The sequence below is a fragment of the Acanthopagrus latus genome, chromosome 3 (assembly GCF_904848185.1).
Source record: "Acanthopagrus latus isolate v.2019 chromosome 3, fAcaLat1.1, whole genome shotgun sequence".
Taxonomy (NCBI): domain Eukaryota; kingdom Metazoa; phylum Chordata; class Actinopteri; order Spariformes; family Sparidae; genus Acanthopagrus; species Acanthopagrus latus.
This window is the reverse complement of record NC_051041.1, coordinates 9,689,718-9,716,575: the sequence shown is the minus strand read 5'-3', so window position 1 is coordinate 9,716,575 and position 26,858 is coordinate 9,689,718. Positions and strand designations below refer to the sequence as shown.

At 43.2% G+C, this 26,858-nt stretch overlaps 2 protein-coding genes across 6 annotated transcripts in view; one reads left to right on the top strand and one right to left on the bottom strand.

The window, feature by feature from the left end:
• akap9 (A kinase (PRKA) anchor protein 9) overlaps positions 1-21,031 on the top strand; it is a 63,474-nt gene extending 42,443 nt beyond the window's left edge. For 2 of the 5 annotated variants that reach the window (XM_037092256.1, XM_037092253.1), the window contains 31 exons: positions 689-727; positions 1,608-1,840; positions 2,756-2,875; positions 6,509-6,685; positions 7,172-7,276; positions 8,294-8,446; positions 9,017-9,103; positions 9,513-10,502; positions 11,195-11,332; positions 11,449-11,493; positions 11,581-11,721; positions 11,879-11,923; positions 12,340-13,179; positions 13,718-13,775; positions 14,187-14,308; positions 14,528-14,716; positions 14,818-14,973; positions 15,200-15,305; positions 15,428-15,623; positions 16,323-16,473; positions 16,594-16,932; positions 17,027-17,326; positions 17,415-17,626; positions 17,723-17,828; positions 18,026-18,220; positions 18,336-18,536; positions 18,628-18,860; positions 18,946-19,040; positions 19,131-19,287; positions 19,443-19,573; positions 20,494-21,031. In XM_037092256.1, the coding sequence (XP_036948151.1) occupies positions 689-727; positions 1,608-1,840; positions 2,756-2,875; positions 6,509-6,685; positions 7,172-7,276; positions 8,294-8,446; positions 9,017-9,103; positions 9,513-10,502; positions 11,195-11,332; positions 11,449-11,493; positions 11,581-11,721; positions 11,879-11,923; positions 12,340-13,179; positions 13,718-13,775; positions 14,187-14,308; positions 14,528-14,716; positions 14,818-14,973; positions 15,200-15,305; positions 15,428-15,623; positions 16,323-16,473; positions 16,594-16,932; positions 17,027-17,326; positions 17,415-17,626; positions 17,723-17,828; positions 18,026-18,220; positions 18,336-18,536; positions 18,628-18,860; positions 18,946-19,040; positions 19,131-19,287; positions 19,443-19,573; positions 20,494-20,537 (6,104 nt within the window). In that variant the 3' untranslated portion in view covers positions 20,538-21,031. The remainder of the gene's footprint in view (positions 1-688; positions 728-1,607; positions 1,841-2,755; positions 2,876-6,508; positions 6,686-7,171; positions 7,277-8,293; positions 8,447-9,016; positions 9,104-9,512; positions 10,503-11,194; positions 11,333-11,448; positions 11,494-11,580; positions 11,722-11,878; positions 11,924-12,339; positions 13,180-13,717; positions 13,776-14,186; positions 14,309-14,527; positions 14,717-14,817; positions 14,974-15,199; positions 15,306-15,427; positions 15,624-16,322; positions 16,474-16,593; positions 16,933-17,026; positions 17,327-17,414; positions 17,627-17,722; positions 17,829-18,025; positions 18,221-18,335; positions 18,537-18,627; positions 18,861-18,945; positions 19,041-19,130; positions 19,288-19,442; positions 19,574-20,493) is intronic. The other 3 variants (XM_037092254.1, XM_037092255.1, XM_037092258.1) reach the window with 3 other exon arrangements.
• Positions 21,032-21,858: 827 nt separating this feature from the next.
• On the bottom strand, positions 21,859-26,147 carry LOC119016455 (lanosterol 14-alpha demethylase). The gene is made up of 10 exons (XM_037092260.1): positions 25,833-26,147; positions 25,620-25,718; positions 24,922-25,098; positions 24,699-24,825; positions 24,400-24,574; positions 24,185-24,304; positions 23,565-23,760; positions 23,225-23,320; positions 22,947-23,115; positions 21,859-22,755 (listed from the first exon to the last, which is right to left on the bottom strand). The coding sequence occupies exons 1-10, from the start codon at positions 25,995-25,997 to the stop codon at positions 22,577-22,579; spliced, it is 1,503 nt and encodes a 500-aa protein (XP_036948155.1). The 5' UTR covers positions 25,998-26,147; the 3' UTR covers positions 21,859-22,576.
• Positions 26,148-26,858: the final 711 nt, after the last annotated feature.

The window sequence follows — 26,858 nt, the reverse complement described above, 5'->3', positions numbered from 1 at the left end:
CAGCCGTAGATTTGGTGTAAATAATTAACCCAGAGTCTGTCATACAGCAGTTGTAATTATCTAACATCAATATTATTAAAGATAGAAATTTGCCTTTGTACTGTTCCGGGCTGCAGCTCTGATTCAAAGGTGCAGGGGCCACATATTGATTTCTTCTGTAGTTCTTGTGTTCCTGTCTGATGAAAATGACATAAAAAATGTATGAGCCATCACTGGGCTGCAGGAATTGAGGCTAATGGCTAAAAAAGTCAATGAAACTTTTATTTTTAGAATGTTTTTCAGTGTAACGACAATGGGGCAACTCTTTATCTATATTTCTGAAACATTTGCTACCGGTACTTGTGCCACAGTTGTTAAACTTAAAGGTGCTCCAGAAACATGATAACTGTATCTGCTAATGTTGCATTATAACCCCTGTATTATCAAAAAGGTATCCCATGAGTACATTCTCTGATAAAATGGTGAGTATTTTTTTTATCAAAGGGTACAAAACCAAACGGAAACCTTTTCCTTTCACAGCATCCTTTCTGCAGCCTTAACTTACATCTTTGAAACCGTCAGAAAAGCACTGCAGTTCTATCACTTCACCCTTTTCTCTTCTTTTTCCAAGAGTTTTCCTGTTCACAGCAAAAAACAAAAAAAAAACCAAGAGCATGTTACATTCCTGTGCTTTCTTATTCTCCTGTAGGCCTAGTTGAAGCTGCAATGGTTGCAGCACCTGAAGCAGGTGTGTCCACTTTGAGCATGGCTCAGTCATATCTACTGTATGTTCTAATAATTGTTTACTGTTAGCTGAGTGACATTGTATCTCTCTAACCCTGATCCAGCAACTCACCAACTAAGCTTGGAGCTTGCTTGCACAAACTCACTCAGTTCAATCACTAACCTTTTGCTTCAGCTTTTCATTTTTGACTGATTTTTATGTCCTGGTTCGTCATTCTTTAATGTCTTGGAGTCAGTGTTCAGCATGGTGAAATGAAAGTTATCTTAAGAGATTTATATGTTGTCATTGTTTCCTAATTGTCAATCATCTACACTCTGAATTGCAGCGTCTTTTTTTTTTTTCATTATTTTTGCTTCATTGCTTACAGCATTTCTTTGAGTGAGCGAGATGATTGGCCGTTCAGGAACTCCCTCTCTCCCTTGCCTGTTAATGCTTATTGGGCATGGATATTGCACTGTCCGGGCTGTCCACATGTTCGTTCTGTCGTTTTGCACTCTCTCACCTTGTTACTTTTGCACTAATCCTGCGGGGTTTGATCCTGGGTGAACCGGTGTGGGTTTGTTCACTGGTGGCAGTGGAAGGGCAAAGAGGCATCATGATGGGGAATCGCATTCGGTAACGGGGCTTTATGTCGGGAAGTTGACTGAGATGTCGGAAGAGTCTGAAGTTAATCAGTTGAAGCTGTGAAGGTGTCCACAACATCAAACATTTCACTGCAAAATTCGCATTAAATCTGATCCCACGGCTCACAGACTTCAGACTCTTCGGCTTCATCTCAGCATCCTGTATGTCACTGAAATCAAACCTAAAACCAATAATTAACTTTTTTAGTTAACAGGAAGTGTTTTCTAACCTCTCCTCCTCCCTCCGCTGTCTTCTTTAGACCTGCTGGAGGAGACGGAGAAGCTGATGAAAGAGAAGGTGGAGGTGCAGCGTCAGGCGGAGAAGGAGAACGCTGACCTCCTGAAGCAGGTGAAGCTGCTGGAGGCGGAGCTGGAGGAGCAGGTCAACAGGGTGATCGAGCTGGAGCACGCTCAGAGGACGGAGAGTGGAGACCTCCAGCAGCAGGTCCAAGCTCTGGAGAAACAGCTGGAGAAGAACAGAAGGTTCCTCGATGTAAGTGACGAAGAAAATTACCTCTGATGTTGTCTAGCATGTTGTATAGATTCTGTAAACATTTTGAGTCATTTTTTTAGGCCAGAAAGCCAAAAAACGATGTGTTTACAGCTCTTAAATACAAAAATTCAAGTTAAGATTATCAGTATACTAGTGCTTACAGATAGAGAAAGTAAAAAAGATAAGTAATTAGAGACATGAAATAGAAGGAAAAATTTGAAAGTATAAAAAGAGCGTAAATGTAAACTCTGTGGACTCTGAATGTTATTTCATGAATTCCCACGGCTGAAAAATCATACAGGTTTCGACTTAAGCAAGTCAAACTGTATAACAGCTAATATAATGATTTCATAATTTGTGGGCACTGGTGCTTCTACGTCATATTTGGCTCGTGTTCTAATGAGATACGTTCCCGTCATCATAATTGGGCCAGCAGATTTACTGGATGTGGTTTTAGGGCAGATTCCCTCCACTCTGCTCTGTTGATGAGCTCATTTCATATTTATGCCTGATTAACATTTGTCAGCATTTAATTTAGTTATTTTGCAGATGGTTTGTATTTTGACCGTGAATCATTTAACATGTCTGTTTAGTTTCTGATTCTTTACCAAGGCAGTAAAAACTCCATAACAGGATTAGTGTGATCCTGTAAATATTAATTGAGATCATTTAAATCTGACATTTTAATAGAAGAAAATAGTTGTTCTTACATAAGTGGAGACTGGCAGCCTTTGTTGTAAACAAAGAGACTCATTGTGCAGCATTCAAGGAAACCAGTGTCACAACAATCGAATTTAAGACGTCTTTTCCCTTAAGACAAGCCTGTCAAAAAATGAAATCTGATTTGATATTTTTTTAATATCGCTTTATTCATGTGTCTGTCTCTCATCGTCCTGTCTTTATCTTGGCCTCCAGGAACAAGCTGTGGACCGAGAACACGAGAGAGATTTCTTCCAGCAGGAGATCCAGAAACTGGAGCAACAGCTGAAGAACCCACAGAAGCTGCAAACTGGCTCAGAGCAAAGAAACCATGAGGTAACATGAGAAAACTCAGCCCTCTGCCAGAGGACCTGGTGTTCATTGAGATGCTTATTTTCTGAACATAACACTGCTGTGGTTTCAAACACTGAGCTGAGAGTCACACAGCAGAACAATAGAGCTTGGTAAAGTTACTTGTGTTGCCTGGAAAATGACACCAAATAGTGCAAGTGTTACGCAGAAGAGCGAGTGGGATTTAATTGTTTGTCCTCGTGACCCTATGAAAGTTTAATTTGCATGATCACCAAACACACACTGCAGTGGGAGTGAGGTCTTCGCAAGAACTAATATTAATCACAGCTCTTGTGCAGCATCATGACTGGTTTGAGTTGCTCAGAGAAAGGTGTTGATTGTAGTGACGAACCCGCAGAGAATCATCACCCCCTGAGCTCTACAGCGTGTTTTAGTAATACAGCTCATTGTTCTCACAGCCCACAACTTAACAGTTCTGATTCACTGTAACACTGTGCTCTCATCTGCTTTGCTTCTAGCTGCTGTTCGGAACAGCAAACTAAAAAAGTCAGCAACTAGCCGATGGATGTAGTGGAGCATTTTAACAACTAATGAGCTTAATATTCCCATTTGTTGTGTGTAATTTATGTAATTTATTATTTTATCGTAGATCCAGCTTTTGTTAAGACCTTGTCCTACTGCCCCCAACTGCTGCTTTGATATTGGTGTTACATGACACGTCTGAGAGAACATTAGCTTTGTTGTTTATTGTTGTTAAAGCTTATCGGATCCTGATACGGTTGCTTGTCTTCCGTGTGGTTTTTGACATCAGCAGCTATTGAAAGTCAGTTTGAGCCCCCCTGAAACAATGACTGAATGTTGATGGTCACATTATGTGCAGAAAGTATTGTCTTTCACGTTAATAGTAAAAAGTCTTAACCTGCCTTTTAAAGTCCTCATATTTGCTGCCAAATAGCAGTATCGGTCTTCTCATCATTTCACCGCGAATGTTGTGGGAACACTTCTTATTACACGTACACGCATGATAACCATGAACTAACTGATTTACTAGTAGTTTGATACCTATTAATCCACACAGGTTCTGCTAGTGAATACGTTGTGAACACGACTGAAGGCTTGTAGTTTTGTATTTGTACCTCCTATCAATGAGCAGTACTCAAGAGGTTATTGAGGGCAACTCCTGGTTATTGGTGTAGAAGTTTGTGGTCATGCAGAATAAGACATTAGACAGTGCTTGATATCGACTAATAAAGAGCCAATATGCTGCTATTCAGCAGCCAGTTAATGGTCTATATGTGTGCCCTCATATGATTTAGTTATCTGCTGTCTTTGGTGTTTTTACAATCTGCATTGTCAAGGATTTCATCCACAACTGTCATTTTTCATCCAATCACAATCTAGCCTCCAGCTCACTCCCGGCAAGGAGAGATGTAATTGTGATCAACAGTGTTTTCTTCCTATGCAGCACATTTGGAAACGCTAATCGTGTCCTCAAATCCCATCGATTGAATCTTTAAACAACACAAAGTAATTTGCCTGTAGAGCATCACACCCAGTTCGTGTTTATAATAAAGACACTGACCAGTTAAAATAACATGTTTATTGGCCCTCAGTGCATTTCACTTGCCAGGGCTGAAACCTTATTTGACAAGATAAGTCACTTATTCTGTCTGGGGAGATGAATTTAATGCTCATTGGTATCGTAATGTCCTTTTACTGTCTCTGTAACTGAAGTATCCTTACTTGGCCTCTATTGCTTGTGTGGCTTTGTCTGACCAGAGTGGCATAGAGAGATCAGAGCCACTTTGTTGAATAACATCATTTTTGATCGATCTGATGTAAGCTACATCCTTCCTGTTAAATCATTAATTCCCCAGCCTTATTACTTTCACTTTGATACAGTACTGATGAAAAACACAAAGCTGAAGCATAATATTGATGACCTTGTGATATGGTAGCCTAATAATCATTAAATATGCTCTGTGTGCTTCTGCCTCCATCATCACTGCTCTGCCTGGTGGATAGATAAACCTTTGCAACTGGGTTCCACACATGGCACTTAGAGGCGTTACGATTCGGCCCCGTGTTCGCTACGTCATTGCGGGGGATTTCATTCCAATCACTGACTCTTCCAGGTGCAAGCATAGACCCGTCAGGGACCGATTAGGGCCCTGTCACGGAGAAACAGGAAGTTTTGAGAGGCTTCATCTGTTACTGTAGTTTCCTAAATGTTTATATCATGTAGTTTGCACATCATTCTCCCACAGCCTTACCCCCAAAGATAACCTACTATTTTAATGATTTTCAGAGACTCCTGACACATTTCTATCACTAAGTGCTTTTTCTTCCCCCCTTTGCCCTTCAACTGTCCATCCTCTGATCCTTTATGCCTTTGCCTTCTCTCTTCCATGGCTATTACAGGTGGATGGAGTAACCTTTAAGGTATTGCTTCTAGCTACATGTAGAATCAAGTCTCCCCCAGAGAGCGTTTTAGTGCATTTTAGTCATCCCGCCCACCCCTGTAGCAATAAATGGCCTGTAAGTCTCTCTCATCCTATCTCCTGTTTGATCCCTCTCTGCTGTATGTCTTCGTATGGACGCGACTCGACTTCAAAACGTTGTCCTTTCACTCTGCTCCTTCCTCTTGTCTCCTCCTTTAATGTCCCAGTGGGAAATCAACAGCAAAATCTGTAAACAAAATGAGAGGAAAAGTTTATGTCATCTTTCAATATAATTACACCAAACCTACTTTTTGTATGCTTTGCAAGGCTTTTATTATTTTTTTCTGAGGCAGTGCAGAGTACAGTCCTACATTATTCTCTGAGGAATTAATAAAAATGTTGAAAATCTTTTAATGTTAAAGACAGTGAGAAAAAAATGGGGTCTACTCTGGGACGAGACCCATCCCCAATACAAGTTTTGAGGAAATCCGTTCTGTAGTTTTTGTGTAATCCTGCTCACAACCCACCCAACCAATGAATTTGAGTAAAAACATGACCACGGTGGAGGAAATAAATTAAACCGACTTCCTGACAACAAATATAAATTGACCATTCATTGATGAAGTGCTCATGGAGTGAGTCCATCCAACTCTCTAGTCACATTAATATTTGATGAAGGGCTGCTTGTGAGGGGGTGTATGTCATCTGCCTGACATTTTGTTATGAATATAGACTCAGTTTTCTGTGAGATCAAAAGTCAGCCTTTCATGAATCAACATCATGTACTTGTTTAATCAAGCGGAAGGAATATTTGACGATCAAGATAGAAAATGTATTGCCCGTTCTGAGAGAATCCCAAACAAACCTCCCTCCTGTGACCTCCTCTCCCTCCCCTTCATTGATCTGCTGATGTTTTCACCGTCTCACAGATGGATCAGTCACCTGCCAGCGGTGCTCCTGGTTAATGTACTGCTCTGTGGTTTGTGTCGCCCTGAATGAAATGTCTCTCTCCCCTCTGTCCCTGCACCTCTTCTTACTCTCGGCCCCCTCCTTTCTCAGGTGGATCAGCTGACCTCCCAGCTAGCTGTACATGTACCAGCTATGCTGTAGCGAGTGGTGCCTGGTAGCGAATCTCATTAAACGACCACTCCCCCTTCTCTCTCTCTCTGTCTCTCTCTCTCTCTCTCCCGCTCTTCTCTCTCTCACTCACTACCAGGTGGACCAGCTGACCTCCCAGCTGAAGGAGAAGGCGGATTGGTGCAGTGAGCTGCTGCTCAGCTCAGAGCAGCTGCGTCGTGAGTTGGGAGAGCGCGACGAAGAGATTGACAAGCTGGAGAGCCGCATCCGCGAGCTGGAGCAGGCCCTGCTGGCCAGCGCTGAGTCCCTGGAGAAGGTTAGGAAGGGGAGGGGGAGGAGGGGGCTGAAGGATGTCAGAGACGGCGAGGGAGAAAAAGCAGTTTAGAACAATAGCTGTGGAGCACGGCTGAGGGTGTGTTTGAAGGGATGTAGATGAGGTGACAGATAGAGGAGGAACTGGAGGAGGGTTGGGACGCATGGAGAGGGGGAACAATGTGTGGGTAGGTCTACTTCAGCAGCCACCAGCAATCTGCTTTTAGGGATAATACTGAGCTATGGCTAGCAACTGTCAAGATTGCCCCCCAGTGTTCGTGGAGGGCTGTGGTGAGTGAACAAAAAGAGCAGTGGAGGAAATGCTTACATCAGAGTTCCAGTTGCAGGCGATTATTCATGATTAATCTGGACAATGTTCTTTTTGTAGCGTGCATGAAAAAGCTGTTTGATCACAAGAGTTTTCTCCGTCACGCCTTTCATGTGCATGTTGTAAATAATTGTGCGTGTTGTTGTTGTTGTGTGTTCGCAGGTTGAACAAAAGAAGCAGCATGCATCCGTCACAGAGGCACGACACTCCACACTGGAGTCTCAGTTACAGACGGAGAGAGAAGCTCTGGAGAGGAAAGAGAAAGAGGTACCGTATGACTGCATGATTTCAATTTTTTTTATGTGACAAAGATCAGCAGGGGATGAGTTGTTGTCTGATTTGTTTGTTTGGAGTCGGTGTGCAGGCGCTGTATCAGTGTTTGTCAATGTGTCTCAGTCCTGCGAGGGAAAACAGTGACAACCCTGATTCCCCAAAAGTTGGGATGCTGTGTAAAATGTAAATAAGGACAGAATGGAATCATTTGTGACTGTTTTTTACCGAAGTTTTATTATGAAGTGTGCCTAAGCCTGTGTAGTAGCGTCCTTTATACAATGATGTGTTTGACAAAGTGGTGAACCTCACAGCATCCTTGCCTGTGAACGCCTACCGACAAATCTGTTAGGCTCTGTCCACTCTTACACTGGTATTTCTCGCAGACACACATTTATAGTTGTTTGTAGCATCATTGTCAAATGTGAACCTGGAGTATATGTGATATTGTAGCATTTGAGTTTGTGCGGTGACGGAGTGGATGTTTTATCGTTTAACATTATATTTAGAAAGATACAAATGGATGTTGATAATTCAGTGATGGAATAGAGAGGACACCAGCTGCTTACAATGTTTTGAGCTGATCCTGTGGAGACTAGTCATGTTTCACTCGTTCATAGTATTTTCAGTAACTAAGCAACTGACCAGAGTTTACGATCAGCTTCCTAATTACAACTGCATGCGCGTGCCCAGTGTGCGTGACTGGCAATGAGATATGTGTTTTCAGGAGAAAATGGAGGAGGGATGGATATTTTCTGGCCTTAGCCTAGTTTCGTTTGAAATGTGTCGCTGGCATCAAATGCAGAATAAGCATATATCTGCAAACATCCATAAAGAGGGTGATACAAATCCCAACTTACTTGGAATCAGTGTCGTACTACTGTAGTACCATTTGTTACATATTTTTGCAGTGCCAGAGGTGTTAGATTCCCAGTCGTATCAGTGAGGTGCATATTCTACACAGTGTTGTGGTGTTTCCTCTGAAGTTCCTGTCGTGTTTTCTCATCACGTCAGATCTGCAACCTGGAAGAGCAGCTGGAGCAGTTCAGAGAGGAGCTGGAGAACAAGAGCGAGGAGGTGCAGCAGCTCCACATGCAGCTGGAGATCCAGAAGAAGGAGATCACTAGTCAGCAGGAATACCTAGACACAAGGGACAGCATGCTCCAGGTAAACTGCCATGCCATCGCTTTTTGTGAAGACAGAAGCTGATGTCATTTGTTTAACTTTTTTACACTTATTTCTCAGTATTCTCAGTAATTGTGTGATAAATCTTCGTTTTCTGTTTACAAACTGTTGTGCTAAAGAGAATAAGAGAGATCGCTGGTTGCTGATGACTTTAAAATTGGTAATTGATGTGATATGTGTGTCTTTGCCTGATAAGTTTGTTCTTTGACTGCTAAAATACAACAAAAGGCGTAGTCATAAAACCAAGAACTGCTTCCATCAGTTGCAAAAAGTGTTTATGTAATACTCATATCACTATTATTTCCATATGACATTTATGTTTCTGCTAAAACACTGCCGCTGCTCTTTCTGTGAGGATATTTTCTCTTTGTTGCTAATTTTAGTTTGCACATGCTTAGGTTTTTTTTGCCATCATTCTGCCACTGCCGGCACATTCGCTTCTTTGACTCGACCAGTGTACTTTCAGCAGTCCGCCACATGGCTCACTCTGAGTGGACTTCCGCGTTACTTGTTTATTAATAGCCATTACATTATAATCTCTGACTCTTGAAGGTGATGGAGAAGAAGGACAGGGAAATAGCACTTCTTAATGAACAGATCACTAAGCTCCAACACATGGAAACAGCCTCTGATAACAAGGTAACGCAATATGCGTATACGAAATAGAACAATGTTCTATTTCGAATACGCATTGCTCCGTGGTAGTGTATCACTGTGTGTGTTTTCTGGTTTCAGTCACACTTTTATTTTCGTTGGCTCCATATTTTCGTTTTTTTGTTGGGTTGTTTTTGCTTATTTTATCTCGGTAAGTACTTTCACGGCACCATCGTCGTTTGTGAGGTGATCATTTGCTCATTTGAGGTGGCTCGTTAAACCTCTGAGTCTCTAAATGTTTTTACGATTATCAAACATATTAAACAGAAAAACATGTCTTGAGTCCAAAGAATAATTCTAAGCACAACAGGGACTCAGATGTTTATACGAATAGTAGGATAGTTTCCCAAATATGAGGTTCGCGGTTTAATATTGTCTTTATGTTTCTTTATAGGAAATTGACAACAGGGATGAGCTGATTAAAGACCTGGAGTCCCAGGTGGAGTGTCTACGGAGCGAGCAAGAGCGCCTGAAGAGGAACAATGAGGAGGAGCTTGACCAGCTGAACGCAGTCATAGACAAGCTTCAGCAAGAACTGAGCAACATCGAGCAGAAGCAGCTGACAGAGGAGGACGATGACTCCAAGGAAGAGCAGAGTCGAGAAGAATTTGACGAAATGAAGCAGAGAATGGACCAGGCTACCAAAGAGCTCGACACGCTCAAAACAGAGCACAGCAAGCTGCTGGAGACGTATCTGCGCTTGAAAGAGAGCGCAGAAGCTTTAGCTCAGACAGAAAACACGGAGGGCTCGGAGGCAGAACTCGAAGAAGCTCTCAGAGAGAAAACTGCAGGTCTCGTGGTCATGCAAGCCCAGGTGCAAGCTTTAGAGCAGAGTGCAACATCCAGAGTAGAAGAGCTGGACCTCCGCATCCGGGAGCTTGAAGATGTGGTTGACGAAAAGGACTCTGAGTTAAGACGCTGCCGCCTTCTTCTTGAGCAAACGCAGAGCAATGCAGAGGGTCTCCAACAGAAGGTCTCTGATCTGGAGAAAAACCTGACGGAAAAAGTTGCTGCGGTGCTAGTAAGCCAGGCCACACTGGAGGCCTTCCAGCAACAGCAGTCCAAAGAAAACCAGCAGGAGCAGCAAAGGCCTGCTGAGCCACACGTGTACGACTTTGGCGACTTTGGTATTCCCCAAATGGACTTCAGTGGGATCGGTCAAGCGAGACAAGCTCCCACAGGGAAGGTAGTCCACCTGACCCAGAGGCTTCGGGAGCTGGAGGTGGGACTCAGCGGGATGCAGAAAGACCAGGAGCTTCAGAAGCAGCTGCTGTCCAGTTCTGAGGAGGAGGTGATGGAGTACGAGAGGAGGCTGTCTGTGCTCATGGATCTGCTCAGTCAGATGAAGGCCAGGACACATCAGAAGACCTCACAAGCTGTGGGGGTAAGAGACTGGCCAATAAGAGAAGGAGTAGTCAAGAACAAGATTTGATATTTTTTATGTTGTTTGAATTTAATTATGGATTACACAAACAATCACGCATTTTGATCAGTGAGCTTTAAAGGTGCTGGTAGATGGATTTTGTTACCTTCAGGCAGAATCTGTGTATTGTCTTTATGTCAAGCTAAGCTAACCAGCAGCTGGTTATAATGTCATGTTTACTGCAGAGACATGAAAATGCTATTGATCTTCTCATTTTACAAAAACATCAAACTATTCTTGTTAAGAGTGCAAAGAGACTTCTGCAGTTTCATTAGTGCTTTATTTAACAGAATATATAATAATGATTTGATGCCTTGATAAAAGGTGGTAAACAATTGCTGAATAAACATGGTTAATAAAGCATTTAATTGTTTGTATACAGTGAAATAAATATTAAGCTAGATTAACTATAAATGTAGAATAATTGATGATAATTATCATAGAGTGTTACCATGTCTTTTTCTTTGCCACTGTGTTCCCTACGGTACTATTGTTCTAAATGAGTTAGGTTTTTAATTTTCTTTTTGGCCTTATTAACAGTTAACCATTGAAATCCCAGTGAAGCCCTGGTGACCGAGTCTCAGGCTGTCTAATGTTGCCCCTGGGCTGATAAGGTTCTAAAAGTTTGCTCCTATGTGACTTTTTTTTATCAGGTATCCTCTGCTGACCACCAGCCTGCTGTGTCGGACGTTCTTCAGGAGTTGCAGGAGGTCAGAGACGAGGCCTCGGCCACCAAAGAGCAGCTGGACAGCTACAAGGAGAGCTGCAGCAGACTCCAGGAGGAGCTCCAAGTATGTGGCTGCCTCTGTGTTACTTACTTTCTTTCTTTCTTTGAAGCAGGTGTTACACACTTCTAATGAAAGTGTTTCTAATGTTTGGTGACACCGACACATGCTCTTCTTTCTAGGAAAAAATGGTTTCAATACAGAAACTACAGGACCAACTTCAAAACGTAGGAACCAGAGTTTGATCCTACACAGTTTAAATTTTCCATACAATACGTTTTTTCTTGTCTAAAATGTCAACTTCGTCACTTTAGGTGTCATCTGGAGGCAGTGAGGAGACGAAGGTGTCCGAGCTTCAAGGGGAATTATTGGAGGTCCGGAATGAAGCAGCTGCCACCAAAGAGGAGCTCAACAGCTGCTGGGAGAGCTTGGAGAAGCTACAAGAGCTGCTGCAGGTACAGACATTTAAATCAGTCCAACTGCTAACTGCTAAATCCAAGTTATTGTAAAATTAAAAGTAAGGTATAACCCTGTCATCTAACTCTTTGCCAGAAAGTAAAAAAAAAAATGAAAATTTACACATTTTTTACACATGCGATGGTGTTTTTAAAGGAGCGGGAGATGACCATTGCTCACCTTAAAGCAGAACTTTTCGAGGTAAGTCATTTTTGCTTGCATTTAAATCTTATGTACTGTGTTATCACTGTTATTGTATTCCAATTTGGCTTGGGCTGAAATTAGATATTATTGTATATCACAATATTTGTCTTCAATATGGAATAATGAACACCTTACATCAGGCTTTTATTTTGAAAAGAAAATGCCTGCAAAGCAAAGGCAACATGTTGCTTGGGATGTTGGGATGTATTAGTCTGATGCAGTGGAATGCATGCAGCATTTTAACTTATAGACACAGAAGACAGTTTCTAAGAAGTCCAGCTCGCCACTTTGGCAGTATTTGAGGTTTACAGTGGGAAAAAATGGGCAAACACCCAAGTTTTTATGAAATGTCATTCTTTTATGATACCCATCTGTACATACAGTATTTGACCACCTGCTCATTCATCCTCAAGGTTAAAACGGAAGAAGAGAGAGCCAACATGGCAGATCTTCTCCAGGAGGTCAGGAGCGAAGCGGCTTCCACCAAAGAAGAACTTGACAGCTTCAGGCAGCATAATGAGAAACTTCGGGAGGACCTCCAAGTCCGTGAAGTCTCCATTTCTGAACTCAAAGGGGAGCTCCAGGAGGTGAGACAGAATGTGGACACCACCAAAGAAGAACTCAACAGTTACAGACAGCACAATGAGAAGCTGCAGGAGGAGCTTCGTGTCCGTGAGCTCTCCATTTCTAAGCTCAAAGAGGAGCTCCAAGAGGTTCAAACAGCCTTGATGAAGACCGCTGATTCTAGTCCTCCCTCTCCGTCTCCCTCCCCGTCTCCCTCTCCGTCTCCTCAGCTTCTCTCCTCCACTTCCTCCTCCTCCACCCAGCCTAAAAGGAAAGGAGGGAAACAGCCGCCTGGCAAGGGAAGCAGTGCCAAAGATAAAACATCTCTCTCTAGGAAAAACTCTGCTCCTTCTAGCCAGTCCTCCAACAAATCTCACAGTTCTCGACTGAACAGCAGCTCCGAGCAGCAGGAACACACGCCTGTGACGCACTCGTTCACCCAGACCGAACCCCTCCAAATGTCTGACCTCGCCCCAGAGAGCAAGTCTCCTACGAAGGACGAGGTGGAGGAGGTGATCGGGGAGTTCCAGGACAAGATTGTACAGATGCAGGAGCTCCATGCAGCGGAGATCCTGGACATGGAGGCTCGGCATATTTCGGAGAGCGAGAGCCTTCGCAGGGACACGCAGGCTCTGGAGGACGAGTGTAAGGCTCTCAAGGCTGTCATTGACAAGCTGCGCTCTACAGAGGTGAGGCCAGGAAACAATAACTGCATCCCAAATCCAGCCGACATACTAACTGTCTTAGTGTTCTGTTTTAGCAGTTAGTGTGCAAAAATGTCCAATTCCACTTTGAGAATACTGAATGTTTGTTCTGCATTACTTTAAGGTTGAAAGTAGAAGGAAGACGTTTTATTGTAAATGCCATGACTGTAGTTACATCCTACGTTTGTGATTCATCCAGTGAGTCAGTTTTGTTTTGAGCGACGTTACAAAGCATTACTCTCGATCTTCTGCTGTGAGTTATATTTAATCTTGGAAGTGTCATATTTACAAAAACAAGAAAACAAAAGAACAAAGATATTCGATGAACAACGATAGACAACTGAGGAGAGTATAAAATTCAAACATTTGTGAAGCTAAAAGTAGGAGATACCAATTTGTTGTAATTAAACATGACTAATCAATTGTTTTAGCTCCCAGCATATTAATGAAATGAACAGTAGCTCAGCGTTCTAAAGAGTTTTCCTACTGATTGATACAGTAAATCATGTTTAATCTTTCCTAGGCTCCTTCATCACGACAAGACCGTCCGACATCACAGTTCAAAGATGGCTACACAAGTGGTAAGATACGGCACAACCACACAGTACGGTGTTGTTTTCTCATGTGTTTTTGGGTTTTGCTTGAATAAACACTTCATAGAAATAACCCAAATGCAATAAACAGCAGTCTTGAGAGAGGAGTCAGCTCAGCAATTCTTATTTATAAGTGTGTTTCTGCCATTGCTTTATACAACAGAGGTCAGATTTTTGTGTTTTGCGCGACACATAATAACTCTTTACAAAGCTTGAACTAGTTTTTGATGCCAGCTTGTGTAATTTAACACATTTCCATTCCAAATGGTAATAATTGTTATAGTGACTGAGACCTACATGAAGACGGGCATGTCAGTTATGTATCATGACAAAGTTTAAAAAGTCAGTCCTTTCCTTGAGGCACATCTCAATACATTTGTATTTGTCCTCTTGTTGCAGACAGCAGCTCAGACTACAGCCAGCGGACTGGATTTGACCTCCCTAGCTTGCAACAGGAGTTCAGGACGACTCCAGAGGGCGCCAGGAGAGAGACTGATGATCCACTGCCTGACCGCATCAAGGTACAACCTCCACCTATTATAAACATTGTCCTACAACTCAACAGTGTTGGATCATACAGAACTATTTGTAATAAAGAAAAGCTGAAATGAACAACAACACAGTATTTTCCTGGTCTCAAGGGCTGTATTTAAACATTAAGACACACTATTTTTAAGTTAACGGCTGTTTTAGCTGAGTGAGATGACCGTAACCTTTCTATGTGCTGTTTGCGTGTTCAGACGTTGCTGCGTGAGGTGCACCAGGAGGGCATGCAGGTGCTCTCTCTGTCCGAGCTGCCCATCCCTGAGGGCGACCCAAGCAGCCAGTTCAACATCCCAGGATGGGTGAAGGAAAGAGACGCCCTGCTGGCAACTGTGGAGTCTCTCAAAGGCCTCATCACCCAGATGCAGACACACAGAGAAACACAGGTAGAGGGAAGAGAAGATTCCACAAAACACGTTGGTCCAATGGAGAGGTCTTTACCTGTAAGTGTGCTTGTGTCCTAATCTGTGTCTATGATTCGCTGCAGACGGACTGGCGTGCGGAGATGCTTGATGCGGTGCGTCAGGTGTTCATGAGGGAGCGTAGTGTGCTGAAGAGCGCCCTCTACAGCCATTTGGAGCTGCTGGACACCAGTGATGCCGTCATCCACCTCAATCAGCTGGAGCGCAGACTGTCTGAACAGGTCAGAGATAACAAATTATATTTTACATGTATAGTTGCCAATATACATGGTTTATTCTGAAAATATTAGCATTATTTATTATTAGTGTTACAATCCAGCACAGGCACAAACAGATGCCACAGCACAGTCAAACCGGACAGTTTCCTCTTCTATTAATTTTGAGAAAGTAAAGATTTTTTTTATCCAGCATTTTAAAATAGATGTTGTGTTTGTGTTCCTGATGCAGGACGCTCAGCACAGAGAGGCGATGGGTTCGCTCTGCACCGCAGACAGGACCAGTCTCATCTCTGAGATTCATCAGCTTCGAGGTCAACTGGAGCAGATTCATCAAGGTGAACCAGATTTTTTTTTAAAAAATCCCTTGAAACTTGCTCTCTCCCTGCTGGTGATCTTCTCCAACATTTTGTATTTTCCTGCTAATGTTCATTATTATTATCATTATGCTGTCTCTTAGGTTGTCAGCCTGCTGTTTTATTGGGTGCTGAATGTAGCATGAAGGAGCAGAGGGAAGGAGGAGGAACTGATGGAGCAGCAGAGGCTGACAGACTGCTGGTGGAGGAGCTGAAGGTTGAACTGTCCCAGACTAAACTGGAGCTGGAGACGACGCTCAAGGCTCAACACAAACACCTCAAAGAGCTGGACACACTCAGGTTAGACATGTCTCCAGCACACGCAGATGCATTTAAGTAATGACTAGATTTAAAATGAAATGTATAAGAAAAGTATATTCTACAACAGGTATTTCAGTGTTCAAAGAAAGTTTTAAATGCTTTGCCTAATGTTAGGAATACTGTGGGCTTCTCTAGGTTCCACAGAAACACTTTTTCCCCTTTGTTTACAGTTAGAACTATTCAATCGATACAAAATAGGAGGAGATGAAAAAAAGGTCAAAATTGATTAACTACATCATTAAGCCCACAGATTATCCCCTGAATTGAGATCTGTTGGGAAACAGTAGTGTAGTAGAAGCTAGGAGCCCTGAATGTAGTGTAGTTTAGTTTATGTAAGAAGGCCAAGCAGAACGAAACAGGACACAAAGTAAAATCACTTTGGCTTCGTTCATACAAGTGCTGGAAATCCTTCAAAACTTTTTTTGTGTTTTGAAGGTTTGAAAAGTGCTTGTATTTGGGATAAAAATGCTTGAAACTATAACTGCAGTACTGTAAAATACAATAACTAAACGTAATTTAGGCTGTTTACAGCACAACATCTGATTTAATGTGAGGCAAAATTATAATTTTGAGTATATCTATATAAATATGTAATTTAGCCACAGATGTAAGGTGAATGCATCTTTAAAATGCTTAAAAGGTACTCTCGGGAAGCCTGAACATTTTCTGTCTCAACAGGGTGGAGGTATCGCAGAAAGCTGCTGCAGTGGACACACTGAACGACCAGCTGACGGAGGAGAGAAAGAGAAGCAGAGACCTTCAGTGGGCCGTGGAGAAGGAGAAGTGTCGAACAGGGAGAAACGAGGAAAGTAAACGAGAAGAACTAGAGGTAAGAGCCTTCAGACTGGTGACTCCTCCTGGACTCACTCTTAACATCTCAACTTTCCCCTTCTTACATTATGCTGTTTAAGTCATTCTGAAAACGAGTGTATTCCCACCTTCCTCCAAGGACCTGCACCTCAGTCTGGAGGAACATAAGAGCCGTGTGGCCCAGCTGACCCAGACCCTGGACCAGGAGCGCCAGGCCTCCTCTAAGCTTTCCCAGCATGTCGAGCAGGAGCACCTGAGCCTCCAGAGAAGCCTCCAGGAGCTCCAGGTCCAGCTGGAGACAGAGCGAGCCAAGGCCCTAGAGATGAGCACTGCGCTGGGAAGGGAGAGGGAGCTGCGGACGGCTGTCTCCTCAGACGGCGGCCCCTCCAATGAGGTCCAGAATGATGGGAGGAGTCAAGAGGAGGAAGGGAGTCTGCTGGAGAGGCTGCAGAGGGAGCTGGATGACAAACATGCACAGGTATGGGCTTTTGTTCTAGGCTGCAACAGAGTGACCTTCAGGGAAATGCTGTCAGTCAGTAACAGTCTATATTTGGCTTCATTTTCCTTTTTAGGTGGTGCATCTCCTCAGTCAGGTGGAGGCCCAGAAGCTCGAGGTGGTACGAAAAGAAGAGGAGCTGACTTTGGGGAGTCAGAGGTCGAGGCGGGACGAGGAGGCGCTGCTGGAAGCTCGGGCCCAGCTGGAGAGGCTGGAAGCACGAATGTCTGAGGCCCAGGAGGAGCTGGAGCGAGAGATGGAGAGGAGGAAGAGCTTAGAGGAAGAGAAGGAGAGACTAGAGGAGAGGTTGAACCAGTTTAGAGAGCAGAGAGGAGGGAGGGAGGAGAGCAGACCTCTGCAGGCTGACGGCGACAATGTGAGTATCAACTACCGTCACACATGCTTGAGAAACCATGCTTTTATTTTGACAGTATAGTATTAAAGCTGTGTTGTTGTACCAACAGCAGGCTGTCTGGCAGAACGAGTCCACTGACCGCACCAAAGACTGGGTGTTCCAGCAGAAGAGCTCCAGCACGTCTACCCACCTGGAGGTCTCTCCAACGGGCCGCACAGGTGGACCACACCACGGCCCTTGGCGCACAGTCGACAAGATCCTCGGCAAACTCCACCTTGTTTCCTCCAAGGTCCGCAGTATGGCGAGCAAGACTACTGGCAGGTAATTACACACACACACAGTGTCACACATGACTTCAGAATGCATAAGTGTATCCTGATATGCAGGATTCTACTGACTGTCATTTGTTGTGTACAGGCTGACAGCAGAGGTTGACAGCGAAGAGTTATCCTGGGTACAGTCCAATGTTGATGAGGTCATCACTATGCTGCAGCAGTCGCCAGGTCTACCCTCTGTCCCCGAGGTCAGAAACTGTCATGTTTAACTTCTTTAAATATTACTAGATTTTGGATAACAGGAATCAAATTCATTGAGAACCTTGCCGATGAGCTCAAATCATCTGTTTGTGTATTTTCATCCAAACGTCTGTAATCTGTTGAGCTCCTAATATGAACCACACACATGGTCGTGACTGCTGTTGACTGTGTGTTTTCTCCACAGAGTGTTTCCCTGCTGGCAGGAGGCTCCTCCAGCTCCTCCAACACCCTGACGGAGCGGCTGTTGAGGCAGAACGCCGAGCTGACTGGTTTTGTCAGCCGTCTGACCGAGGAGAAGAACGATCTGAGGAACCACACGCTCCGCCTGGAGGACGAGCTGCGGCGCTACCGGCAGGCTGGTCTGGGGTCAGGCGACAGTGTGAGTACATGATGGGAAATCAGTCAGTCTTACTGTCTTACTGTGCAGCGAAACTATAAGATAAGATACTAAACATGCTGTTGACTGAATTCCGTTGTTTTATATCCTCCTGCAGTTCAGCAGGAGAGGAGCGTCAAAGGCGGATTCGTCAGGCATGCTGCTTTCCCAGGAGAGGGAGGCCTGGACAAGAGAGAAGATCCGCCTGGAGAAAGCTTTACATCTGGCCCAGGCTCAGGTGGCCCGACTCAGGGGGGAGATCAGGACCGACACCCTGCGGGAGATAACTGGACCTGAGGCTGACAATGCTGCACTGAAGGTCAGCTTAAAACAGCAAATAAGTCACTTTAATTCACTTCAACAACAGCTACTGTTCAGAAAAGCTCATCACTTTACTCTCCTGCCTCCAGAGAATATATGGGAAATACTTGAGGTCAGAAAGCTTCCGCAAAGCACTGATCTACCAGAAGAAGTATCTGCTGTTACTGCTGGGAGGCTTCCAGGAGTGTGAGGAGGCCACGCTGATGCTCCTCTCCAGAATGGGTGGCCGGCCATCGCCATCCAGCCTGGAGTCCCTCAGCCAGCGCCGACGGGGGCTTATGCGCTTCCGCTCCGCCGTCCGAGTCTCTATTGCCCTCTCCAGGTAAACGATGCTTACCTCCTGCCAATGTTCATGTCCATAGAAACTGTTATTTGACAAAACTAAAACCTACATATCCTCTGTTCAGAATGCGCTTCTTAGTCAAAAGATGGCACAAGGCGACGGGGATGAGCTCCACAACCTCCCCCAGCGTCCACAAGAACGGAGCAGGACAGACTTTAGGTAACCAAAACTAGATATTGTTGGGGTTTTTTGGCTTCTACATTTAGACGTTATGGTAAATAACATCCTTCAAAAAAACATCCTTCACAGGCACAGAAGCAAGAGACTCACCTTATCTTCACCCAGGCAGTGTGGAGATGTACAGAGAAAGAGGAGGAGGAGGAGGAGGAGGAGGAGGAGTGTCCAGCAGCAGGGGGCGGAGTGGACATGAATCGCCCAGATCGGCTGTCTCCTCCTCACAACACAGGTGCAACACAAAAATAGGGCTGCGACCAAAAATCATCATAGTTACTATGAAAAAGTATTTCTCTGTTTTTTAACCCAGCTCTTAAAATGAAAGGAAATCGGTGGTGTCAGTTGTGTGACTCACAGCTGGATATCTGTTGTGTCGGTGTTGTGCAGGTTTCACATAGCTGGAGACCACGGAGCTCTCACCTGCTCCCACCTGCAGAACTACGACCCCGACCGAGCGCTCACTGACTACATCTCCAGACTGGAGGCGCTGCAGAGGAGGCTTGGGAGTGTGACATCAGGTAATGGTGCTGTGTGCCTGATGTAGAGTACGATATACAAGCCTTTACAGTAGATTTTTCTGGCAGTAAGTAGACACAAATCAGTATATGAATGTTTTGTATAAACAGGGAGTTGATGCAATATTGCCATCTTACATCAAGTGTGACTTTTTGAAAGCCTCTGACAAATACAATTAAGAGAAAACACTTTTAAACATTTATTTTGTTCCCAGAGGTGTTTCACCGTTGTCCACAATTGGTCTGCAACTAATTATTATTATTATTATTATTATTATTATTATTATTATTAATTGAGAAAATGATCTTTCTCAATTCATTGTTTGGTCTATAAAATATCAGGAAATAGTATTAAATGTTCGTCCCAGTTTCTCAAAACCAAAGGTGATGTGTTCAAATGTCTTGTTCTGACACCTCCATATCTGAGAAGCTGAAAACATAATTTTCTTCCATTTTCTCTTGAAATTTGGCAAGTTTTCTAAATAGTTGACTTATTGTTTTCGCTCCAATCCACAATTAGCTTTTATTAGTATACATGAATATCACTTTCAGCTATGAACTGTGCAACAGGCCGTTTTGAATATACAGCACTTAGATACTGTTGCCACTGCGATCATACGACGTTCAAACAGTCAAGTGGTTCATGTCATCAAAACTGTGTTTGAAGCCACCAGAAAACTCACTCCATAAATGCTGACTGTTCTTCAATAACATGCCATGGAAAATAAAACTTAAGTATAGAATACAAATCACATTATTACCCTGCAATTTGAAAAATGATGCTTGTAAAATTATAAAAACCTTAATCAGGATGTTGTTTTCTTCCTGATCAGTATTCTATTTCTTTTCCAGTTGTTGTGTTTATATTATTCAATGTTATGAAACCATTTTTAATTTGACGTAATTGTTTATTTTCTCAACAGGTGCTTCTTCATATGCTCAATTGCACTTTGGCTTGAGAAGATAGATGCCGTCGAGGAAACTTTGGCTTGAAGAAACTGAGTTGCCTTTTTCTCGTGCTGAGCGCTCTGCTGTTTTCTATCAGTCTGGTGTGGACTGTATCTTTCCATGTGGACCAAAACCCATTTTTTTATCTGTGTACGACATGTTGTATTCAGGCTTTTTTGTCGCCGGCACTTGAAAAACAGCTATGTTTGTAATTTGATCTGCCTCTTTGTCGTGGATGATCTACAATCATGTATATTTGTCTAATGCTAATTTAAGACCTTGTGATTAATTTATATGTTTGTGTGGTATGGGTGGAACGTTATGTAAAGGATGTTTGGGGTTTATTGTTAAGGAGGCTGCTGCTGGATATTCTACACTACACTGTGTTTTGTTTAGGCCAGACAGACTACAGAGGACATTTGTAGAGAACGTATTTTTGTAAAGGTAGGAGCTTTGAATTTTCTGGGTATTTTGTCAAAAACTGAAATAAAGAGGACTACATTATTTGAAAGAGCTGTGGGTGTTTGTTGTGCTTGTTTTCCGCTGAGTACAAGAGAAAAATCCGGCGACGTTACAGTTAGCCTTCAGCTGACCACAGAGGAAGTAGTGAATAACTAAAATGGACATTTCAGAATTTTCACTCAGATTTTTTATCACAAGTCATGTCAGCATCACAATATTGAACAACATTATCGCACACTGCATCGTTTACAGTCAAGTGTGCAAATATGGGTTAGCAGTGTGTGTGGAAGCTGATTCTTGACAGCTACTTCAATGAAAAAAGGAATTACAAATTAAAATGTTCAACTTCATCTATAATATCTGTAACGACCAAAAAGGGCAAACCAAAATACCAAAATATGCTGTGATGCAAAGTTTCTAATCAGCACAGATCATCCTTTAAAAGCACCTCATCTCAAATTATTCCTGCATTTCTCCTCAAATGTGCAACAATACCATGACCTTCTTCTTTAATGGGTTTTAAGTTTATATAGTTTTTGGTATCCCATCTGATACAGAGTGAATGGGATGACTGCAGCAGAGTGGAAACATCCCACAAGAGACGATTTAGACTTGTTGTGTACCAAAGGCTTCCAGTTACTACTTCAATGTTTTTAATGCGATTTAAAATCTAAAATTTCACAGAGAAAGTGAAAGGAGGCCTGGCCAAAAATGACAGCAACACAGACCTACAGCGGAACACAAACTGAAAATCAAAATAATCATGTAAAACATCTGCACACAGACAACATGGACCCACCAAAGGTTTAAACTGTCCAGTGGTTGAATATTATCAAGTTCAGTCTGTAGACTGTTCACCACAGTGGGGGCCAAAAACCTACCAGTTCAGTTCAAAAAAATATCATGAGAACAAAGAATGATTTCCATTCTTTAGGTTGAACAAGTTTGAATGTACAAAAGGCGGTCTCCCGATGCCAGAATAAAAAAAGTAAAACTAAAAAACTAAAATCTGGAATTTGGACTTGCAGCGCATTGACATACGAGAGATGGACAGAAAAAGAGTTCTTTGTAGTTGTCAAGTCTTGTACCAACTTCTGTACTGACTTTCTGAGTTGTTTACCTGATTGCAGGGGGATGTTCGCATGAATTTTCAGTCAGGAACTCATTTTTCTGATTATCACAACACTACAGTGATGTACTCTCACACCCTCTGCTTTGTTTTCCACTAAAAAATAATGATCTAGCATCCCAGGGAATGATTAAATAAAGGAAGAAGCACCAAATAATGTTTTGCGGTCATCAAGGCACTGCATTCCTATCCTGAAGAATTCACACTGTGAATATTAGCATTCATGTTTCAGCCAGAGTTATACAGTCTATGTAATTATCTCTGCAAACACAAGTTTAAAAAAAAATTCTGTAGTAATGTGAACATTCAGAAAGAAAGGGCTGAAAGAAGCACAAACAGTGACAGGTTGGACATCAAGGCAGAGCAAAGTGCTTTCTATTAAAATTTCCTCAATTCAAGTCCCAGGAAGCCTCACGTCAGAAACTCAGGATGTCTGACCGCTCCCTCCAGTGTTTTCATTCAGTCTATCACTGTATCCTCTTCTTGTATCTGATGACGGGGTTGTGGGGCGTGTGAATCATTGTGGTGTAGTTGATCGTGGGGAAATATCCATCCACCAGGTCAAAGTCGTACATGCGCAGCAAAGTGGACCAGATGGTTTTGATCTGGACGTAGGCGAAGTTCTCCCCGATGCAGCGATGGCGGCCTGAAGAGCAGAAGGAAAAGAACATTTTTAATGTATTTTTTACATACGTTAAACACATTTTTCTTGTACTTTCTAGTGTTCTCAGCAGATTTCAAAAATAACCTTCATTGCATTGACTGCAGTGACGGACTGCACAGAAATGACTGCAAATTCAATTCCATTTCAAGTATTAATATTTTTATGTCTCTTACCGGCTCCAAATGGCACATAAGCAAACTTCTCCCCTGCAGCGGGGTTGTCGTTGAGGTAGCGATCAGGATTAAACTCCATCCTCTCGTTCCAGGTGTCGTACAGGCGGTGGTTGACAGTCGGGGAGACGCAGACCTGGTGGCCCACAGGGATGGTGTAACCTGCTGCGGTCTGAGAGAGTGCAGGAGAAAGAAAACCGCTATTACACATGTCTGATACTAATAAACATCAAAACTTGTGGGATGTGACTGGTTATGATCAGCTGATCGGTTGTTCCTACCTGTGGAGAGCGAGCCATCCTCATCATGGTCATGATGGGCGGGCGGAGACGCAGGGTCTCCTTCAAACAGCGATCCAACAGGCTGAGATCTTTCAGCTGGGGACAAACACGGGACAACGTGAGAACTCAGACAACACAAAGGACTGACTAAAGGAACCATTACTTCCACCAGCTAAATATGTCCATGGATGTGCATTTTTTTCCCCTAGTTCCAATAAGACTAAAGCTAAACAGATTTGTGGTTCTATGTGTGGTTTTAATTCAGTTAGGGAAAACTAGGAACGGATTTATGGCAGCTCAAGGCTGACTCACCACAGACCTGCATCGCACCCAGCCTTACCTGATCGAAGTCGAGCGGAGGCAGGGCCTCTCCACACACAGCCTTCTGCTCGGCGTAGCAGCGATCCTGCAGAGATCTGTCTTTGGCCATGAAGAAGCCCATCCAGGCGCTGGTGGTGGAGGACGTGTGCTGACCCGCCAGAAGGAGGCCAATCAGCATCCCCGCGATCTCGTCATCATTCAGTGGTCGTCCATTTCTTAATGTGAAACAAAAATGTGAACCGTTAAGATCAGCAGCTGTCTGGACTAAGTAATACTCTCTGATTTCCGATTATCTCTAATTTCAGTAAGCAGTGGCTGCGATGAGCACCACCAGTTCTGAAAATATAAACTGTGTCTTTAAATGTGTAATTACATTTCTGAGGTCCTCAGATCAGTATTTAGTCCGATTTGCTGTGATGATGTGAGGTGTACAAACTTCTACTGTTTTCTCACGAGAATTTTTTGATTTGGTGGGTTTCCAGTTTAAGGATCTCTCCTAAAACATGACCAGATATATTCTGTATCTTACAAACGATCTGTATGATGATCCATTTGAACATAAAAAGGCAAAATTGTGAACCAGCAGCATGAGGTTAGGGTTAGGGTTATTTCCTTCCTTGACCACAGAAGCCATCTTACTTGTAGGTGGCATCGACGAGGGTCTGCAGGATGTCGTCCACTTTCTCTGTGGACTGTCGACGCTTTTGAATCACTTTGAAGAAGATGTTCTTGATCTCTCTGTGAGCTCTGTCCCTTTTCCTAACAAAACAGGTTACATATGTGTTATAGTTTTTATTATAATACCACAACTAGAACATTACATCGCGGGTCCTGAGGTCTCCAAGCGGTCCTACCTGAAGCTGGGCAGCGGCAGCCAGCCGGGCAGAAGCCAGGCAGCGTGACTGAATCCTCCGTCCAGGTCAGCGTAGAGCTGGGCTACTCGCTCATTCAGCATGCTGCGGATCTCCTTCCCATGGAGGCAGCTGCTGGCTGTCAGGATGATCAGCTCAGACAAAGCCTCAAACAGGTCTGAAACAGGCAAACAAATGAGGTTGTGGCATTTTGAAGCTTTGGGTTTGGATTAAATAGATCAAAACAAACTGGAAAAACAGAATCTTCACATTTAAATCAAGTGACTTGCGAAGGATCTTACTTTTCTCCCCGCTGTCGCCCCATCTCTGGAAATACTCTATGGTCTCCGCCTCTATGACTTTCACGTGCTCCCTAAAACGAGCAATGTTCAGGCCCGTCTTCAGCATCTTCTTTTGCTCCAGAAAGATCTGCAACATATTAAAAGGAAACCTGCATTACAACTGGTTTCAAATAGCTAAAACTAGTCTTTTTCCCCTCACAATTAAATGTTACAGCGGACTCACGTGGTTCGGGACATCATAGGCGACTCCTTTGCCAAACACTGGAGTGGTTAGCCTGGAGTAGACGTCCTCCGCGTTCAGGTCATCATTCTTGCTGTTGAACATCAGCGTGGCCGCTTCGCTGCCCAGCAGGTAGGTGAATGTGCTCCCGACCATGGTGAAGCTGAACACAGGGCCGTACTGTGGGCGGAAGGGCAGAGGTGCAGGAGTTAACACAGCACACAGGGGTCAGGACGGAAGGAATCTGACCTATCTCCTCTCCTATCTCGTGAATTACTGGGTTACATCAGCTTGTAAGTTCCTTTCAAATCTAGAATGTGTAGCAGGAGTGGTTTCAAAAATCCTGAACATGAAAAATGGGTCATGTCAAGTGTGTGAGTGGTCAAATAACACAGAGATACCATATTTTTAACAGACATTATGAAAGTGAGCCCTGTGTTTGCATGATTAAATAATTCATTTAATTACAAACTGAAGTATTTTCTTGAGAAGCTGATTCGTCCATTTTGTCTGTAAGATGTTTAAAAATATTGAATTTCTAAAATCATTTTTTTCATTGACAAATTGCATGTTTTTCTCACACCAAAAGTCCAAAACTTAAACATATTTGGTTGAATGTAGTTGTAAACTTTAAAAATCCGCCAGCATTCACATTGTCTAAGCTAGAGTAGAGTGAAGTGTCTGTGCACTGCAAAACTTACTTTTTCATAAGCATTTTCAAGAAATTCAATGGGACTCTTTCCAAATGCAATAGCATGGCCCAGGAAAGGGATGCTGGAGGGAATGAAAGGAGGGTATTTCTGCAGAGAGAAGCATGATGACAGTGAATGATGAATACAAACTGATTCATATGTATCGTATCATTTTTATGTATTTCAACAATTATCACTTTTTAGCAAGCTAGGCTAACTTACCTTGTCCTCACTGTCGGAGGACTGTTTGAGCAGCACTTTTGAAACGTATCCGATAATGAGAGTGACGAGAGACGCAGCCAGAACCACGGAGGTCAGGTTCTCGTTCACTTTCCCGACCGTCTCCCCGAACAGTTTACTGCTCATTTCATAAAGATGAAGCGACATGTTTACCTCCCTCCGCTGGTTCTGTCCTCTAAAAACAATTCAGTGACGATTTCAATGACCAAAGGACGGTTATTCACTAGTTTGACCGGCTGCAGTCCATCTGATGCTCAGCTCTCGGGGCCGTTGGTAATATCACCCCAATAGCTCTACCTGTCAATACCGTTCATGGGTTGGTCCTGCCCCCGCCTGACCAACAGAGCGTTTCCATTGGCTGTTGACCTCGTGTCCGTCAAGTAACTGCTGCTGTGATTGGCTGCCGGTACCTGAACCGATGTCTGGCTATATGATGTCACTCCGGCAGGACGACTGTGATGTGCGCCATCGATTGAAAGGCTCTTTGACGGACGTTTGTTATCAGCATCGTTTCATTTGGCGTTGAACCTTATTCTTTCACTTAAAAAAACGTTAGTTAGAAAGTTACACATATCTTCAGTGTCATGAAGAGGTCCCGAAATAAAACAAAAATACTGATGATTTACTGGAGAAAGTTAGCTAGCAGTTAGTTTAGCAGGGTGCAGTTAACAGGATACTTCAAGCTACTCGATAAAGATGGAGCTGCGTTAAACTCTGGATGTTACAAGTTTGCACTGTGGCAAATTAAATTTGTCATATTCACCTCAAAAAAGGCATCAGTAATGCTTCAAATCTGAGTATGTTGTAAGTCTATAAAATAATATTTACAAGTAAACAATGTTTCTATTGTAATATATTATGCTAATGACCCAGTTAAAGCTGATGTATGGAGTACATTGAGAAAATACATCAACTTGATTTTTCTAAATCTGGAACATAATCATTATGTTCCATGTTGAATACTGTTCCGAACGAAGGCTCAGTATTATTTTATGGCACTAATGTCGT